Source organism: Leguminivora glycinivorella, chromosome 1, assembly GCF_023078275.1.
Source record: "Leguminivora glycinivorella isolate SPB_JAAS2020 chromosome 1, LegGlyc_1.1, whole genome shotgun sequence".
Classification (NCBI taxonomy): domain Eukaryota; kingdom Metazoa; phylum Arthropoda; class Insecta; order Lepidoptera; family Tortricidae; genus Leguminivora; species Leguminivora glycinivorella.
Genome location: NC_062971.1, coordinates 12384984 through 12403861, shown reverse-complemented (window position 1 = coordinate 12403861; position 18878 = coordinate 12384984). Strand labels below are relative to the sequence as shown.

At 35.1% G+C, this 18878-nt stretch overlaps 1 protein-coding gene across 1 annotated transcript; it reads left to right on the top strand.

The window, feature by feature from the left end:
* The first annotated feature begins 16282 nt into the window (after positions 1-16282).
* On the top strand, positions 16283-18839 carry LOC125230120 (uncharacterized protein PF3D7_1120000). Its single transcript, XM_048135154.1, has 2 exons — positions 16283-16366; positions 17081-18839. Exon 2 carries the CDS (start codon positions 17092-17094, stop codon positions 18649-18651), a length of 1560 nt encoding a protein of 519 aa, XP_047991111.1. The 5' UTR covers positions 16283-16366; positions 17081-17091; the 3' UTR covers positions 18652-18839.
* The last annotated feature ends 39 nt before the right edge of the window (positions 18840-18878 follow it).

Genomic DNA, 18878 nt, shown 5'->3' with positions numbered 1-18878 from the left:
ATTTTCTACTATGGACTTGCAAAAATAGCTTTTCTGAAGGGGCGTAAATATCAAGTCATTAATTATAAATTATTATTTGTGTCGTAAAGGAAATCTACAAATAAAAATATAGTCGCAAGTCACCTTGTTATATATTGTTGACCTTTAAGCCCTTACTTTTTAAGGATCACTTTCTATAGTAGTGTGATAAAGTTGGGCGTAAAGGACAAGTTTTTTTGTTCTTCGTCCTTTACGACCAGCACTAAAAATATTTTATCCGCAACTGTAATCGATATCTTTGGGTTCAATTGTCGTAAAGGACATGTAATGCAGGTTTCCAAGAGAAAGATAAACCCACTTTTTTGTTTTTTTGACCTATATTTGTGACGTGTATAAGAAAAATATGCAGATTACGAGTATCTTTAACCTAGTGTAGCAACCGTAGTGATAAACTAAACGATTTAGAAGATAGATGGTTGTAAAGGACACGTCAAAATGTTATAACGTCCTTTACACCCATGATTTGATACGGTCGTAAATGACGGTCTTAGATGATTTTTATACAAAGTCGGGGCGTAATTGTAACCGAAATGGTACAAATGTTGTTCTAAGTTTACAATTAAAAACTGGAAAAATGTATCAAAACGTACTTAATATGGCATAGAATAGCTCTACATCAGTTTAATGCAGTGTATTATTTATCTAAGCTATCTTAGCAACAAAAAAGAACAAGACTAATATTTTATATCCAGTTTTGTCATAAAGAAACAATATTTGCTTAAAAACTATCTAATACTTTGGCAACAAATTCAAAGTTATTTTTTTAGTATTCGCCGCTGTCTGAATAGTCAGTAGGTTACGCATTCAGTCTTTAATTCTAGCAGGGAAACGCTTTCGTAGTATTATTATACTGCGGCGAGATGTAGGTAATTAAAAAAAACATTATGGTAATCAGGGTACGTACCCAAATGCACAAACGCTCACGATAATATCTATTTCGTAGCTATATATCTTTATCGCTCTTGCGTATTGCACCAGACTGCATTTTTGTCGACGATTGCCATTCAGCTACGCCGGCAGTAAACTTTAACAGTAGACTATACTAACATTAAGTGCGACTGCGACAATAACAGGTGCGTTTCGCTAGCGAATGAGCGTTAGCGTTTGGTGACTTGGCTATGTACCCAGGTACTTAAAGCATTGACTATAATATTTCTAGGATTGAACTCATAATTAAAATTATTCTTATTTAACAGGTTTAAGACTAAATAACAATCTTCTATTTTAAAATTATCAAAAATATGAATCAACATAGTAGGTAGTCTTGACTATATATACAGTTTGTATACGCGTCCTAACTTGCGTTTATAAATAAGTACTTAACTCTTAGTTATTCTTAAAACTTCTTTCTACTTTAGACTTAAAATTACTGTCGTATTAATATAGTCTACTATTCACAGTTGCTGATTAAAGTTTACGTGATTACAATTAGTGTTTTACTTAAACTACGAAATCGTTTCCCTGCTAGAATTAAATACTGAATGCGTAACTTATTGAGACAGCCGAGCGGCGAGTACTAAAATAATAACTTTCCAAAATATTAGATAGTTTTTAAGCAAATGTTGTTTCTTTATTGCAAAACTGGATATAAAATAGTCTTGTTCTTTGTCACTGTTAAATATTTAGATAAATATACACTGTAACACTAATGTGGCTATTCTATGCCATATTAACCCATTAACGGCTAGCGGTGCCATACGGCATCGCTTTTCCTGTGCTTAGTATTTCGCTGTCTAAGGTTACAATTATTGAAAAACTAAACAGATTTTTGATGAATTAGATACCTAAGGGTACCAGTTATCACTATAACCACATATGTTGTAGCAATTTGGATTATATCTACTAATTTCGAGTACCTAAAAATATAGTATCTAAAAATGGGCAAATTCTTCATGTTCGGTCTGAGGAAAATGGTCAAAAATGGTTTTATTTCTAGTAAAGTATAAATTAAATGCATTTTATTCTATTTTGGTATATATTATTGATCCGATGGTACTCAAAAACTATTAAATTTTAATTTCACTTTCCGTGTATAGCACGGCAAAATTTACCGATGCCGTACGGCATCAGTAGCCGAGTATGTTGTCTTTTCAAATGATATAATATTACGTGTATTATGTTTTAATTCCTCTTATGTTTTAGCGTTTTGATTAGTTTTAGACTATTATTGTCCTATTTCAACATATCTAGTGAAATTGCTTCAAGAAAAGTAAGGTTTTGAGTTATAACATCTATGTTGGTCCTCTTTCCCATACAGTATATCAAGGTTTAACCCACTTGGTTATAAATTAATTTCTAACAACACTGGTTGAGATTAAGATAGGATGATGGCATGGATGCTGCTTTTTACAGCTAAGAAATCTCAATACCGGTATCAATTTAATTAAAAGCTTCATATAGTATAACCTTACACCGGAGCTTCATATACCTCGTTTTTAGCCATTATAGAACAATTAGGATGTCAATGCTACATTGTGATGAAGATTTTGGTCACTTAGTGGTTACTAATAATATACAGATATATTCAGACTGTTTCACAAACGGTTTAGAACAAAATTAGTGAGATCAATATAAAGCAGTTGGCTATGTCTGGAATCTACCTAAACAATCAGTCATTTTCTGGTACCATGCGCTGAGGGTGTACCTCCTAGATGGGTCTTGTAATAGTGTAAAAAACAATCCAGATAACGTAGTTGCCAGTACGATTTAGGCCTTTATCCTTAATGTACGTAAAACTTACAAGTTACATAAATATTTAAAAAATAACAACTTGTAATTGTTGACACGGTACAAGGCTAGAGGTGCCATACGGCATCAGTATTTTTCTCCAAAACTATTGGTCCGATTTAAATTTTAACTTTCGGTCTCTGATTCTGGAAAGAAATATAGTAATATATTTAAAAATTATCAAAATCGGCGACATGAAAAAAAATCAGCCGTTAATGGGTTAACTACGTTTTGATACATTTTTCAAGTTTCTCAATTGTAAACTAAGCTAAAAACAGTTGCCATTTGTACCATTCCGGTTACATTTACGCCCCGAATTTGTATAAAAATCATCTAAGACCGTCATTTACGACCCTATCAACTCTAATTGTTCAAAAAATCGTGGGTGTAAAGGACGTCCATAGCATTTTGACGTGTCCTTTACAACCATCTAACTTCTAAACCGTTTAGTTTATCACTACGGTTGCTACACTAGGTGAAGGATACTAAAAATCTACATATTTTTCTATATACGTCACAAATATAGGTCAAAAAACAAAAAAGATATAAACATTTTTCTAAAAAAAAAGTTGTTTTTTGCTTCTCCTGAAAACCTGCATTTTGTCCTTTACGCCAATTGAACCCAAAGGTATCGATATATTAAAAAAAAAGCGAAAAAGCTGTGGCGAGGTGGCCTAGGGGTTCATGGCGTTAGCCCGGATTGCTAAAATCAATAAGTTAAGAAAGTCAGTTCTGAGCTTCTGAGATACTCCAAATTTCAAATGGTTTTTTAAACAGTGTAATTGGAGTGCTTTGAAAACTTGAATTTCACAAAGTTCCGCAAAGTTTTTTTATTACTTAGGTAAAAATAGAAGTGCTTTGATTTTGAGTTGACTAAGTTTGCTGTGACCTTTCTTGGAAGTTCGGGGCAAGTTAACCAAACGTAATTTTTGAATATTTAAAGAACGGAGCCTTAAGAGGCAACGGGAATTTAAATTTCTCCATCTAAACATACTCTACCTTAATTATTTTTTCAACACACATGTCAATCAATGTGTCTGTGTTTAGTTGTTTTGTTACTATTGACATTTAAATTTTTAAGGAGCTAGAGTCCTTTAAACATGGCCAAAATGCACTACTTAATTGACTGAATGTATAATTGTATGCATATTCCGCAAAGAGAGGCGTGATTATATCCGAAACTGATGTCTATTTGTCAAAAAAAAATCTTGCCCAAGTATATATATTATTATTTTTGAAGATGCAGTAGGACAATTTTGGTTAAGATTTTTTGTAACTTTTGGCTGCTATGCCAATATTAAGAACCCATTATTTTTTATTAAGGTGTTCTCGTCAGCACGATGGGTATTATTTAACACTAATAGGAGCTCCAGATTCCTCTTAAAGTCTAAGTAATGAGGATGTTTGTCAGGTACAATGTAAACGTCAGAATAATTTTCAAATCAATGCAAATATAAGCGCCGTCGTATAAAGTACTAAAAACAAAATTAAATAATGTTTTCGACGTCACATACCGTCACTGTTACCTGAAAAACAACGTACTCAATCCTCTCAACACTCCCACTCTTTCTATAAAATATTTCGAATTCATCTCTATTTCCAAATGCCTATTAATTTTTATCGGATCACGTCAGAACTATAAAGTACCCAAACAAAACAAACGTTGTTGGAAAATGTTATTTTATTGCCGATGAAAAACAATCGCTTGCGCTTATAGGAAGCGTAAGCGTTAGATGCAGCGATTATTCTAAAAATATGTAGGTACAGTCGGCTACAAAGAGTTGTATCCACATTTTCACCTTGTTGCATTGTAATAAGGTGAAAAATGGATACATCTCTTTGTAGTCGACTGTACGTGAATATAATTCGTACATTCGCTTTTCGGTGAAGGAAAACATCGTGAGAAAATCGGACTAATCCCAATATGGCCTAGTTAGTCTTCGGGTTGGAAGATCAGATGGCAGTCGCTTTCGTAAAACTAGTGCCTACGCCAAATCTTCCCCGACCCGAGCCCCCATGAGCCATGGCGATTGCCGGGATAACGCAAAGAGAATGATAATGATGAATATTAGATTTAGATAGGCGTAGCCATGTTGAAAAACGCTATCATGAATATATTTAATTAAAATAGTTAAGCATAGTCTTTCTACGGTCGAATCAAGATAAAAGGTTTTAAAATTCCGAACTTACCTACATCGTGAACTTTTGCACAGAGTAAGATTATGGTCCGGAGAGGCTTTCAGTCAAAATCACAGTCGCCGAGGGATAAGCCATAAACGCTGCGCCGAGGGTGGTTCTGCGGGTAAAAGCTTGTTGCTATTCAAATGATAATGGAACACAAAGAGTAGGTACGTTAATTTTTGTGTACAGTCGGCAAAGAAAGTGGTCTACCAGTTTTTACAAAAGTTTCTGTGAGCTCTAATGATCGCTAAGGTTGACTTGACACATGGCATGACGTAAACATCATATAAAGACAGAGCGATTGTCACTGACATAATATTATTGCAAGCGGAAATCGACCTTGTTGTCTCATGACGTTTAAACGAACCTCACCCGTAGGGTGGTAAACCACATTTTTGGTCGACTGTACGTACCTACTATACCTTAGTTTTGTCCTTGCCGTAGCCGCAAGCCGCCCTCAAACACGATTCTGTATACATTATGTGAATGTTTAATCCGTACAACGAGGGTGGTTTCCATAACTTGTTCAAGGTAGGTAACCAGGTACTAGACGTTTCACTTCGAATAATAATCTTAGCTTAACATTAGATTCGTTAGAAATAGGTACGTATGTTAGTTTATGAAAATTGGCATTTACAAGTCACCAATCATTATTTAAATGTTCATTTCCTTTGTGTGCATATAAAATAAAAAATACACAAATAAAAATTATGCAGTTTTTACACAAAAATCGCATAGGTAATACTACCTGTTCATTATAAATTAACTCTTGAATTATTTTTTTACATGGACAAACCTCTGCGAATGATTAAAGTCAAGAGTATCAATACAAACGCATAATTACCCACCGTTGGGAGTTGGGTATAGTAGGTACTAGGTAGGTAACTAAGGTATAGTAGGTACGTATACAAAAATTAACGTACCTACTCTTTGTGTTCCATTATCATTTGAATAGCAACAAGCTTTTACCCGCAGAACCACCCTCGACGCAGCGTTTATGGCTTATCCCTCGGCGACTGTGATTTTGGCTGAAAGCCTCTCCGGACCATAATCTTACTCTGTGCAAAAAATCACGATGTAGGTAAAGTTCGGAATTTTAAAACCTTTTATCTTGATTCGACCGTAGAAAGACTATGTTTAACTATTTTAATTAAATATATTCACGATAGCGTTTTTCAACATGGCTACGCCTATCTAAATCTAATATTCATCATTATCATTCTCTTTGCGTTATCCCGGCAATCGCTATGGCTCATGGGGGCTCGGGTCGGGGAAAATTTGGCGTAGGCACTAGTTTTATGAAAGCGACTGCCATCGCTATGGCTCATGGGGCTCGGGTCGGGGAAGATTTGGCGTAGGCACTAGTTTTATGAAAGCGACTGCCATCTGACCTTCCAACCCGATGACTAACGAGGCCATATTGGGATTAGTCCGATTTTCTCACGATGTTTTCCTTCACCTAAAAGCGAATGTACGAGTTATATTCATGTATGTACTTCAAAGAGATGTATCCATTTTTTCACCTTATTACAATGCAACAAGGTGAAAAAGTGGATACAGTCAACTCTTTGTAGCCGACTGTACCTACATATTTTTAATATAATCGCTGCATCTAAGTGCGTTTTCACATTATCCGATCCGATATCGGATGTCGGACCGATATCCCATACATTTCAGACGCCATCTTGGATTTTTTATATTGAAATCCATCCGACATCCGATATCGGATTGTATAGTGTGAAAACGGACTAACGCTTACGCTTCCTATAAGCGCAAGCGATTGTTTTTCATCGGCAATAAAATAACATTTTCCCCTCACTAGCTCGGAAACACGTGTTTTGTCCTTTAATACCAGCGGGTAAAAACGCATTTTATCCACTAGTGGGTAAAGTATTTTGACCTTGAATAAAGTCAAATTAATTGCTTTAAAATTGCTAAAAGTAGGTGAATCTAGTAACAAAGATGATTTACCACCTGTGGAACTACTGGAAGCAGTGATAAACGCATTTTTTGCGTTGTAATTTCCTCGATATAGTGAGGGGAAAAGTTTTGTGTTACACTCGTGTGCAAATGTATTTTACTTCTCGTGTGTTAAAAAACTCGCAAGTTCAGGATTCTATTCTCGAACCACTCGCTTCGCTCGTGGTTCAACTATAGAATCCTTTCACTTGCTCGTTTTTCAATTCCACACTCGGCGTTAAAATACAACTTTGCCCCCTTGTATAACAAATAACTATTTCCAACAACATTTGTTTTTAACTTCTGATTAGCAGAAACGTCTGCAATCGATGCCACTAGGCTTAGAATAAATTTAAAAGTGGAAAATGTCTGCCTTGGGTGAGACTTGAACTCACAGCCTCTGGATCGATACTCCAGCGCTGTGCCAACTGACCCCATTGACCTTAGTAGTGGAAAATTTCGCTGGCTTGGTTGAAGTCTTGGTGGCTCAGTTGGCAGAGCGCTGGAGTATCGATCCAGAGGCCGTGAGTTCAAGTCTCACCCAAGGCAGACATTTTCCACTTTTAAATTTAACGTTTGTTTTGTTTGGGTACTTTATAGTTCTGACGTGATCCGATAAAAATTAATAGGCATTCGGAAATAGAGATAAATTCGAAATATTTTATAGGAAGAGTGGGAGTGTTGAGAGGATTGAGTGAGTACGTTGTTTTGCAGGTAACAGTGACGGTATGTGACGTCGAAAACATTATTTAATTTTGTTTTTAGTACTTTATACGACGGCGCTTATATTTGCATTGATTTGAAAATTATTCTGACGTTTACAGTGGACCTAACAAACATCCTCATTACCTAGACTTTAAGAGGAATCTGGAGCTCCTATTTGTGTTAAATAATACCCATCGTGCTGATGAGAACACCTTAATAAAAAATATTGGGTTCTTAATATTGGCATAGCAGCCAAAAGTTACAAAAAAATCTTAACCAAAATTGTCCTACTGCATCTTCAAAAATAACAATGAATATACTTGAGCAAATTTTTTTTTGACAAATAGACATCAATTGAAATAGATATCATACACGAAAGAAAAAACGGCTAGGCTCACTGGTGGCCGAGCCGGGAATCGAACCTGGGTCTTCAAAAACAACAAAATAATAAAATATTCAACAAAATAATTTGATTTGTTCCCTAGTTAAATAGACCTCCGTTTCGGATATAATCACGCCTCTCTTTGCGGAATATACATACATTTATACATTCAGTCAATTAAGTAGTGGATTTCGGAAATATTTAAAAGACTATAGCTCCTTAAAAATTTAAATGTCAATAGTAACAAAACAACTAAACACAGACACATTAATTGATATCGTCACTACTTTTAAAAAATCTCGTATCTCACGCTGTTCCTCAAAGTTAAAACGCAGTAAGTCTACATGCATTCCATACATACTTACTACAATTTTCTTTAAATTGACAGACGAAGATACAAGTATCGAAAAAACTGAAAACGCATTGTTTGGTTCTGTTTTTTTTTAAAGTAGTGACGATATAATCTGTGCTTTTTATGTATGTTGAAATAATTTTTAAGTCTTTAACAAAATAATAAACTAAAAAAAAACCGCCTTCCTTTGGGGTTTTGGTGATAAATACTTTCAAATGTTGGATTATGTTATCAATTCGTCTGTATATTTTTTAATGTTTGTTATTCGATATCTCCGTCATTTCTGAACCAATTTTGAAATCTGGATGATTCTGAAGTACTTACAGATGAGAATGATTATTAGAACGGAACTCTAACCAGGGGCGGCTCACTCTTCATCAGCAGTTCCACTGCACCAAATGTCACTGTTCTGGACGTAAGTGCATGCTGTTCTTATAAAAATACCAAAGTCACTATAGGTGTGCCGTTCAGATTTGAGGAGTTCCATTCTGACCATCATCAGCAATTCTACTGCACCAAATATCACTGTTCTGGACGTAAGTGCATGCTGTTCTTATAAAAATACCAAAGTCACTATAAGTGTGCCGTTCAGATTTGAGGAGTTCCATTCTGACCATCATCATCTTTCATAAATCTGCACCAAATGTCACTGTTCCGTACGTAAATGCATGCTGTTCCTTTAAAAACACAAAAATCACCATATGTATGCCTTTCAGATTTGAGGAGTTCCCTCGATTTCTCCAGGATCCCATCATCAGAACTGGGTTCTGAGAAAAATGGGACCAATCTGTATGCATATACATTCAATCAAAAAAAAAATTTTCAAAATCGGTCTAGTAACGACGGAGATATCGAGGAACAAACATTAAAAAAAATAAGAGTTACATATAATTTACATTAGTTTTAACTAATAGTTTGTCTTAAAAACCTGCACAAAAAACATCAATTTTGCACAATTGGGTGTTGTCAGCCCCTTAAGCGATATCTATTTATCCAGGCTTAACAAACAGCCACGTATCACAATTTTACATTGTGTTGTTTGTTAACAGCTAAGCTATAAATTTTAATTCAATCAATTCAATTTCATTAGCATGTATGAGCAAATCCACGGCTTCAGAAGAAAAAAAAACATAGAAAGGACTATTACTGGTACTGCGACGCGCCATTAGATTACCGTTATGTATGGAACTCAACCGGATGTCCAGGGAATTGAGTCCCAGCAATTTACAGCATTTCACATATTACACCGTGGGAGAGCGCAAAAGTTAACCTTTTTCATGACGCACAAAAACTTCATGGCCCAAACAATGTTGGAAATGACTTACCATGTTGGTTGTGTCTAGTTGACCATTGTGTGTGATCTTTGTATATTGATTTTCTGACTATACTTCAGCCTTACTATAGGCTAGACCTGAAGAAACATTCTGACTTTGAATAAAATATACCTACAATTGCAAAAATGAAGGATAAAATAGTAAAAAAGTTACCTAACTTTACAAAGTACTTGTTGATCTGGAACACATCTCCTGAATCTTCTTGCTTTGCACGATTACTTGCGTGAAAATATCCCTTAAAAAACAAGGTATCGTTCATTATTTTTATTCCTGTTTTTGTAAAAAAAACTTAAACAATTAATCATATACGGAAATCTCATAGGTGTAGGTTCATAAACAATAAACCATATATATTAAAGTCAAAGTCGCTGACGCTAAGAAAAAATACTAGACGGGGTATAATTCTTCATTTCATTTCATAGAGCTCAGATAAGGGAAGGCCCGTGATGCTTACCTGGTATTCCATTAGTGTACTTGAAGGTTTTTTTTTAGCTAAATACTAGTTAATATATACTACTTATATCATATACACTGATTTAATGCTATTTCTTTGGTAACTTCGGTAATGATTATTTTTGAAAATTTATATAAATTATATAAAATGTATTACTTATGTCGATTTGACAGTTATATACTTAGATATTCGTAGATTATATTATTTATGATTTACATAGTGACAAGAATTTCTATGAGTTATATTTTACAAACAATGTATATATATTTAAAATTATTAAATTTAATTTAAAAAATACTAAATAATAACTCGGTATTAAAAATAAAGTACAAAATATTATACCTACAAGAATTTATTTGACTGGCAATGACGCCAATGACTATTCTTTGATGTCAACGTCCAAACGTCATCGTCATGTATTTTGTCAGTCTATGGAGGAAAGTTATTAAATAATTTAATTAAATGAGTAATTTATTTCAGAACAGTCAGCTGAATGGAGTTGAGTGCATAGGATTGTTATAAATTGATTGCCTCTATCGGATGAAGCGCCTGGCATCCGTTGGCTCGTTGGGTGGACGACATTCGAAAAACTGCAGGCACTTCTGGATGAGATTAGCCCAGGACCGGGATAAGTGGCATACACAAAGGGAGGCCTTTGCTCAGCAGTGGGCGATTAATGGCTGAAATGATGATGATGATGAAATTGATTGGCACCTAATAATTCTGAAGCTGCATACTCTTTGACTTTTGTATATGACACGGCCCCTACTTTTTCTTTTACTGTGTCCATGTAGTTGTATTTTTAGAAGAATATTTTTTTCAAGAATTAGAATTACTTACTTAATACATTTTCAGTCTGTATAAAGTCGACGGCTCCGATTTCTCTTGGGTATTTTAATACTTCGTCTTTCCAGTTGTATCCCGGACGTCTAGACGGCCGTCGGGCGATCTAAAACTCCAGAACGGCATTTGACAGGGAAGCATGGCGATCTTTAGTGTCGGAAGCCAAGATCCACTCTGAGTCCTCGTATCACACCAGGGTACGTAGCCAAGAAGCACAAACGCTTACTATACTATAACATCGTTATCGTAGCTAGCGATCGCTCTTCGGTATTGGTGCGACAGAGCCAGACTGCGTCTCGATTGGCGTCTATCATCAATGATTGTCATTTCGGCTAGGCCGGCTGTAAATCTGTAAAAAAAATTTTGAGTCCTCTATCTATAAGCAGATCAAAATATGAACCATGAACGTTAGACGATAATGTACGCCCTATGATTCACCCCTTGAACTATTTATAACGATAACCAATTGAAATCAAGTGATTATGACTAGGCCAAATGTATTTATAGCTACGGGATTCGAGTATTATTTTGATGCTTCTTTAAAACACTGGTAATCATAACATTAGACATGTGAAGGACTTCGGCTGAGTGTTGTTTTAAACGTTTGGTTCGAACGTGTTTCCTTAAAAGTTTTCATTTTGTACCTTGGGGTGGGTATATTTTATAGCATATTATAGTTATATGTATTTTAAATCTTCAAGTCTATTGACGACAAATATGCAACCATTCTAAAACTACAAACAGGTTAAAAAAACCCGTTACCAAAAGTTATTGCAGCAATAGCAAGTTTCTCTGGAGGAACACATAATTATGCACCATGAAACTGAACCCATGGCTAAAAAGAATAGAAATGAAAAAGTGGCGTCCCGTTTTCTCGATGCGACGATGATGCTACTTTTTAATTTATATTCTTTGCATCCAGACTCTACCTAGAGAAGCAAAGAATAAACAAACCAATCGGCGGTTATTTATATCATTATTGTACACGAAAATAGCCTGTTTTGATCTATGGCCGCGGGAATATGAAACGGAGCTATTTTCATACTAATGATATCGGAAGTTCTATTCAATCTATTTTAAAATCAAAGAGCTATAAGAGAACGGAAGGGCTTCTAATAAATCGTTACGGATTGTAAAATATAAATGAGTAGACCTATGTATATGTATGTATTAATTAAATGTTCAATACTATCGGCCTTTAATATTTGTCATTAACTATAGATACTATTTGAATCGGAAGTAAAATGTCAAAAATGATGTTTTTTTTTTCATACAAAAAGGTCACTTTTGTCCTCATACTAACATATCCGGCCCAGCTCTTATATAATTATATTTTACGTAAGTATATAAAAAGATCGAACATTCAACAAAAGATAGCTTTGATTTGATACAACCATAAGCATCAACTTCACAACACAGTCATCATCATCATCCTTCTTGCATTATCCCAGCATTCGCCACGGCTCACGGGAGCTCCGCTTTAAACAAATATGACAACTTCTGAAATACAATATTACATTTTAAAATTTAATTTTTCCCCCATTTCCACACGACCTTTTCATCTACCGCCCGAAGGTACAATACGGAAAATAAAGGCGGTGCCACACTCTCATACCGCCGAGAACCGCAACTGCGCAATATCATTACCGGAAAACACATAGGAATACCGCCTAGGGGAGGCTGGGGCAACGTGATGAAAAAAAGATTTCCGAGAATTAATTTCTTGGACTTAGAAACCTGTTGCTTGGGGATATTGATGTTGATGTTGCGAATTGTGATTTGGGACACGTTAGATTATAATATATTAAAGAGCAGTTGTATTCTTGGTAATGTAATATTATGGAATATGGAGGTATACTTTATGATAAATACCTACTTTTAATTTTACTATGGAGTGCGGGTGGATGAGATCGTTTCTAGCAACAAACCACCAATTTTACATCTTACTTCAATTCTTGTATTCCTAATTAGTGTTTAAATTGTGTGAAGTATAAAAAAACCGATAAGCTTTTTCATTTTCACTTTTCTTTTATAATTTAAACATGTCGAGCGTTATATCGACTTGATGATGATGTCCTCCTCGACGTGACCGTCGACGGCGACGTCCTGACAAGCTATAATCAACATATTTGTGCTTACTTCAGAGCTTTAATAATGTTTTCACCCCACCAACTGGTAAAGGCGTACTTTGCTATTCGAAAATAGATAGCAAAATTGCATTTTATCCACAAGAGTGCAAATTACATACAAATTTTGACTTGATGTTTTAAGCTGGCTGGTAGAATTTACCTATAAATTATGATTATGAATCATAAATATTGAATAGATTAATGGATTTGATTTAGTTTGATGTTTTATAGTCAGTATTATGTTCGTGTTGGTGTGGTGAAAAATTTTGTGTTTCACTCGGTGGCAAAGTTTGTTTAACCTTCGTGCCTTTGAAACCCTCGCAACGCTCAAGATTCCACTTTTTGAACCACTCGCTACGCTTGCAGTTCAATATTGGAATCTTTCGCTTGCTCGGGTATCAATATTGGCACGTGCGGTTAAACAACAACTTTGCCCCCTTGTAAAACAAATAACTAATTATTTAGCTATGTATTGTGACGATATACATCTGAATTCATCTTACCGCATCATAAATTCCTTTCACAACAAATGCCAATCACTTTATCTATCTACTTCGCTAAAGCCTTTTGGGAGCGAAGTGAATATTAATTTTGCATCGATTCACCGTTGAATTCTTGTTAAGCCGCAGACATGTTTCAATTTCAGACGAAGGTATCGGTGTTGATTGTCTTCGCAAGATAATAGATACAATGTGTATTGTGAAGGTCTACACCACGCATACTATGCGCATATTATATCATATATGTAGGCAGGTGTACGCTTTCAAACACCTACGTCAGTATGTACTATGTACTGATTGACGTATGTGTACCTTCGTATTGATTTTGATATCTCGGTTAACGTTGCCGACGTTAAAGTTATATGACATGTTGCATATAGCATGATGTAGCGTAGTGTGCTTCATTTATCGAAATAGGCAAGTATTGGAAACGTGAGTGAAAGAGTGGTGCTGATTGTCACAAATACCTGTGCAGTTCTCGAAAAGTTTGTACAAAAATTAAGGAAAAAGTTAAATTTGTTTTTATTATTCCTTTTTTTTTACCAAGATTTATTTCTTGAATAGATTTTAGTAAGTTTTATTTGGTCATTAAGGTTCTCTAGTATCTTAATTTTAACAATTATCCTGTATTTATAATATATATCTTACGAAAGTCGACTTTTATCACTAAATGTTGGTAACAAAATAGGATCAATTAAAATTTGCTGGCGTGGCTATGTACAAACTTTTTGAGAACTGTTGACCTACACGTTATTTTATGAACGTCAAATATTAGCGGCGGCAGTTACAACTAATTTGACACCATAAGATTTAACATAAAATACCTACAAAATGAGGACAGTACCAGTGTGAGTAGCCGAATACCCAAACGATTCACGATTCGCTCACGATTCGTGAGCGTTTCGTGAAGCGTTTGTACATTCGGCTACGCATACAGTCGTGCAATGGACGGATAGTTGTAGACATAATTAAATATGTTTTTTCTTGTTTTCGCAGTCATGATCAAACGTGAGTGTGCTTAGTAAAATGTCCCAATTTGTCGGTTATCATTAAGGCGAGATTTACTTGTATCTGTAAGTATATAAACTGACAAAGCGCCTTTATAGCGATCGACAAAGTGGGACGTTTTCCGTGCACAATCACAAATATTGTTAGGTATACCAACAACCAATCAACCAACATTCGTGGGCCAACTGGTCCTACGTGGCCCGGCATCCTCTTTGAGTTGTAATCACGACGGACAGACGTCAAGTGACCGCCAGAGGCATATGGCTGACTCAAGTAGCTTCACTCGGGTTTTCTTGAAATAAACTGATGGTATTTTTATAGAAAATGTTATATCAATTGCGCAGTTTGGAACGATTATAATTTCATGCGAATGCGTTGAGTAATAGTCATTGAAAATAAAATCTACGCAACGTTATCAATCAGTAGGTTGACGCTGAAATTCCACTATCTTGTAAATACTATATTTTGATGTGGATTGAATTCCAGTGCGATCCGATGTCACCGCTGGAGAGTATGATACTATAACCCCGATAAATTTTCTCGTCTCGATGTACTTATATCTATATGATCGATATGGCTGTCCACGTGATTCAATGGCGGATTAACCATAGGGTAATAGGGTCCCGTGTACCAACTCAGACAGCAACGCATTACCTTAAAATATGTCGTAGACCGGTACCTATAGACTTTTGCGGAAAGAACTATCCATGCCATGTATTATGTTTTTAGTTTGATTGATATTTTCGAGTGGCATCATAAAAGTAGGGGTGATTTTTTTATCACATTAAAGCTGATTCGATTATCAAACGAAGCAAGTAATTCTTAGAAAATATTTGAATGCAGAATTACTAACTTCTAAAAATTACATAATTACCTAAAGTATTTTTTCAGGAAAATACCCTGTCTATTATATTAAAGGTGAATCCCCTGTTAATATTAAGACAATCCAAAGCTTGGAATTTATGCTTGGAATCCTTGGATTTGAATTTTGAAGGATCTCTTGCTATATTTTGCTACAGGCTTCACGTCGGCTTAAATACATATTTCACAGGACAATAGACTATGTTTAAATATTAGTACTAAGTTCGGTTACATTGTTTCACTCCTTCATAGTTGTGTCGCTTAACTTTTAACCTGGGTAAATCCATTCTGCTAATTTAGGTTGAAGTCTAACAAATATAATATGATCTGAAAGATAATCAACCTTATAGCAGAATGTTTTTCCCAGTTCTGAAGTTAAGCGACACAGTTCGTATTGTAGTTTAAGTTTTTTGGCCAACATGCAGTATAAATGCACATAGGCCCATATTCACAAAATCTTATAATAATTATTTTGACTGCTCCAAAGTGAATCTTGGCCTCCGAAATGAGAGATCGCCCCCTGTCTCAATACTACAATTTAATAGTTTTGATTAACAATATTTTACCCTTTAAAAATATTTAAAAGTTCATCGTTTAATTGTGTTTTATCAAATATTTATCAAGAATATATCGAACCCGTACTTTCCGCGAGGAACCCAACAACGCTACCCACGTATGTCCAGTCCAATGTAAGAAACGTTGTTTTAATTTAATAACGGTCACGCGCTCTCTTGAGAAATCCAGAGGAAAACAGAACAAATGAGATCCGCTGTGACAGCCCTCTGAGCACCCCTTATAAAAGCAGTGGAGTCACCTCTGGCTCACAGAAGCACAACCTTGCTGCTGGCTGCTGGACGTGACTATGGTCCTGATTTGACGAAGTTTGAAAAATGTAAGTACCTACCTTAATATTTTTCCTCTTTATGCTAACTTGTTGTGCTTTAATGCTCTTTTTAAAACGCCTTATAACAATATGTATCTACTTCTAAGATTGACCCCTCGTATGTATGCTTAGACACGGGAATTTCAATCTATTATGTACCTATAGTTTTATTTTTATAATAATTTAAATAAATAAAATAAAATAGATCTGACATACCGATTAACCTGAGAGATATATACTTATTTGATTTTTTATTTATTAATGACAACGTTTTATTAAGTCTGATAAATTTAAAAATAAATGTAACATTATAATCTGAATATTTTTGAAAAGCAGAAACGGAACAACGTACTTTTATTAAAAAAATATTTTTTTTTAAATGTTCACAATTTTTTTTAATGATTTTCGAAAACTCTAATTATTTAAAAAGAATACAAATGCGCCACTTTTAATATGATTTTAATATACCTACAGTTTTTAATAACCCCGTCAGAGTTTAATTTTTTTTTATATATTATAGGTACCTACTTTATAAATGCAATCTGTGCAAAGTTCAACTTTCTAGCTTTTGTAGTTTCGGCTCTGCGTTAATGAACCAGTCTGTCATGTTAGGACAGGACACTTGCATTTATATGTAAATAAAATTTCGTCTGTAAATTTGAGTTAGCCTTTATTAGTTTCCATCTTGATAACCGTCCTAATTTAAAATTACTTGTTTTTCAGTTGCAAGTAAAATGCGGAAACGGCTGCACATATTAGCATTGATCCTGCTAATCTTGTCAAGTAATGCATTTGGTGGTGGGAATAAAACAAAAACAGTAAAAACTGCCCAGAAAACAAATCTCAAGGAAAAAGTTACCGACCGCATAAAACGATTTGCCGATTATGACGAAAACGATGGACAGTTTTGGGCTAATAGGGGAAAAAGACAAGTTACTCATAAAGATTTCATCAAAGATGATATTGATCAAGAAGTAAATAGAAAGTATTCAAATAGCAAGAATAAATTGTATGATGAACCACCTTTTTGGGGTAACCGAGGCAGGCGCTCATCTGAAGAAAATGACAGTGACCCAACAAGTTCCAATCTTGTTTCTGATAATAATGATTACTACAGTTTTACACCAGAAGAAAAGCTCAATGGATATCCAAGTTTAAAAGACAGAAGGGAAAATACGCTTCCCTTTTGGGGCAATCGAGGAAGACGGAATTCTGTTGAAATATCAGTGGACAATGACGGTCCATTCTGGAGTAGCAGGGGTAGACGACAAGAAGAGGAACCATTTTGGGGTACAAGAGGGCGAAGGGAAAATGGTTTACCATTCTGGGGTAACAGGGGTAGACGGGACAATGAGCCATTTTGGGGAAACCGAGGTAGGAGAGAAGACAATGAACCATTTTGGGGTAATCGCGGAAGAAGGGAAGAAAATGAGCCATTTTGGGGAAACCGCGGCAGAAGACAAGATGATGAACCTTTTTGGGGCAACAGAGGAAAAAAAGAAGATGAAGAGCCATTCTGGGGAAATCGTGGCAAAAAGGAACTTGACACTAAAGAACCGTTTTGGGGAAATAGAGGCAGGCGTAAGGAAGATTTCAAAGAATCTATTATGGAAGCTATTAATAAAGTTGAAAATGATATAGACTATTTGTCAAGGCTTAAAAAAGATGCAACAGAATTCAATGGGCGCTTCTGGAAAAATCGAGGAAGAGATAGTCAATTAAAACATTTATTTGATAATCCAATGAAAAATCAGCATGGCATTGAGCGAGTTCCTTTCGAGTTGACCGTAAAGCCGTCAGTCTCTAGTACCCTGTTAGATGATAGAATATATGCTGATCAACCACATTATATTTTAGTAGAAAGAAGCAGTCGATCATCTGGCGAGTCCTTAGACCCCTATTATATATCCAGAGGCAAGAAGTACTTTAAACCATCGAGGGGTAGACGCAATGCTATCGAAGAAATAGTCAAATCGGTACGAAACGATCCTTACTATATAGCAAGGGGCAAAAAAGATTTCCAAGAGATGAACTTGACGCATTCAAAATCACATGATGGGTTTTCAAAGGCTAAAGAACTCATATGTGCAACCATTGAACTATCATTAATGCACAATGAAAGCAAAGATGTGAAAAGAGAAATTAATGAGGACAGGGATAGACGAAACATTCTTAAGAAGTTAGCAGCGCAGCTACAAAATGACCCGTATTTTGTGAGCAGAGGCAAGAAAACGGAAAGCAAAGAAAATGACGTCGAAGAATTCATTAGTCAGGTAGCTGCTATGTGTAACTAAAACATTGAAATAGGTGTTTAGGCTCTTATTGACATAAGTGTACCACGCAAAAAAGAAAAAAAATGTAAGTGTAATGTAAAATAAATAATGTTACTATACGTTTTCACAGAAATATAATAACGTATGTAATGAAAAGTAATTATAGACATTGATTGTGACACGATTGTTTGAATAAAAATAACGATTAATTCTTTATTTCACCCTATCTTCCTCACAAAACTATACAC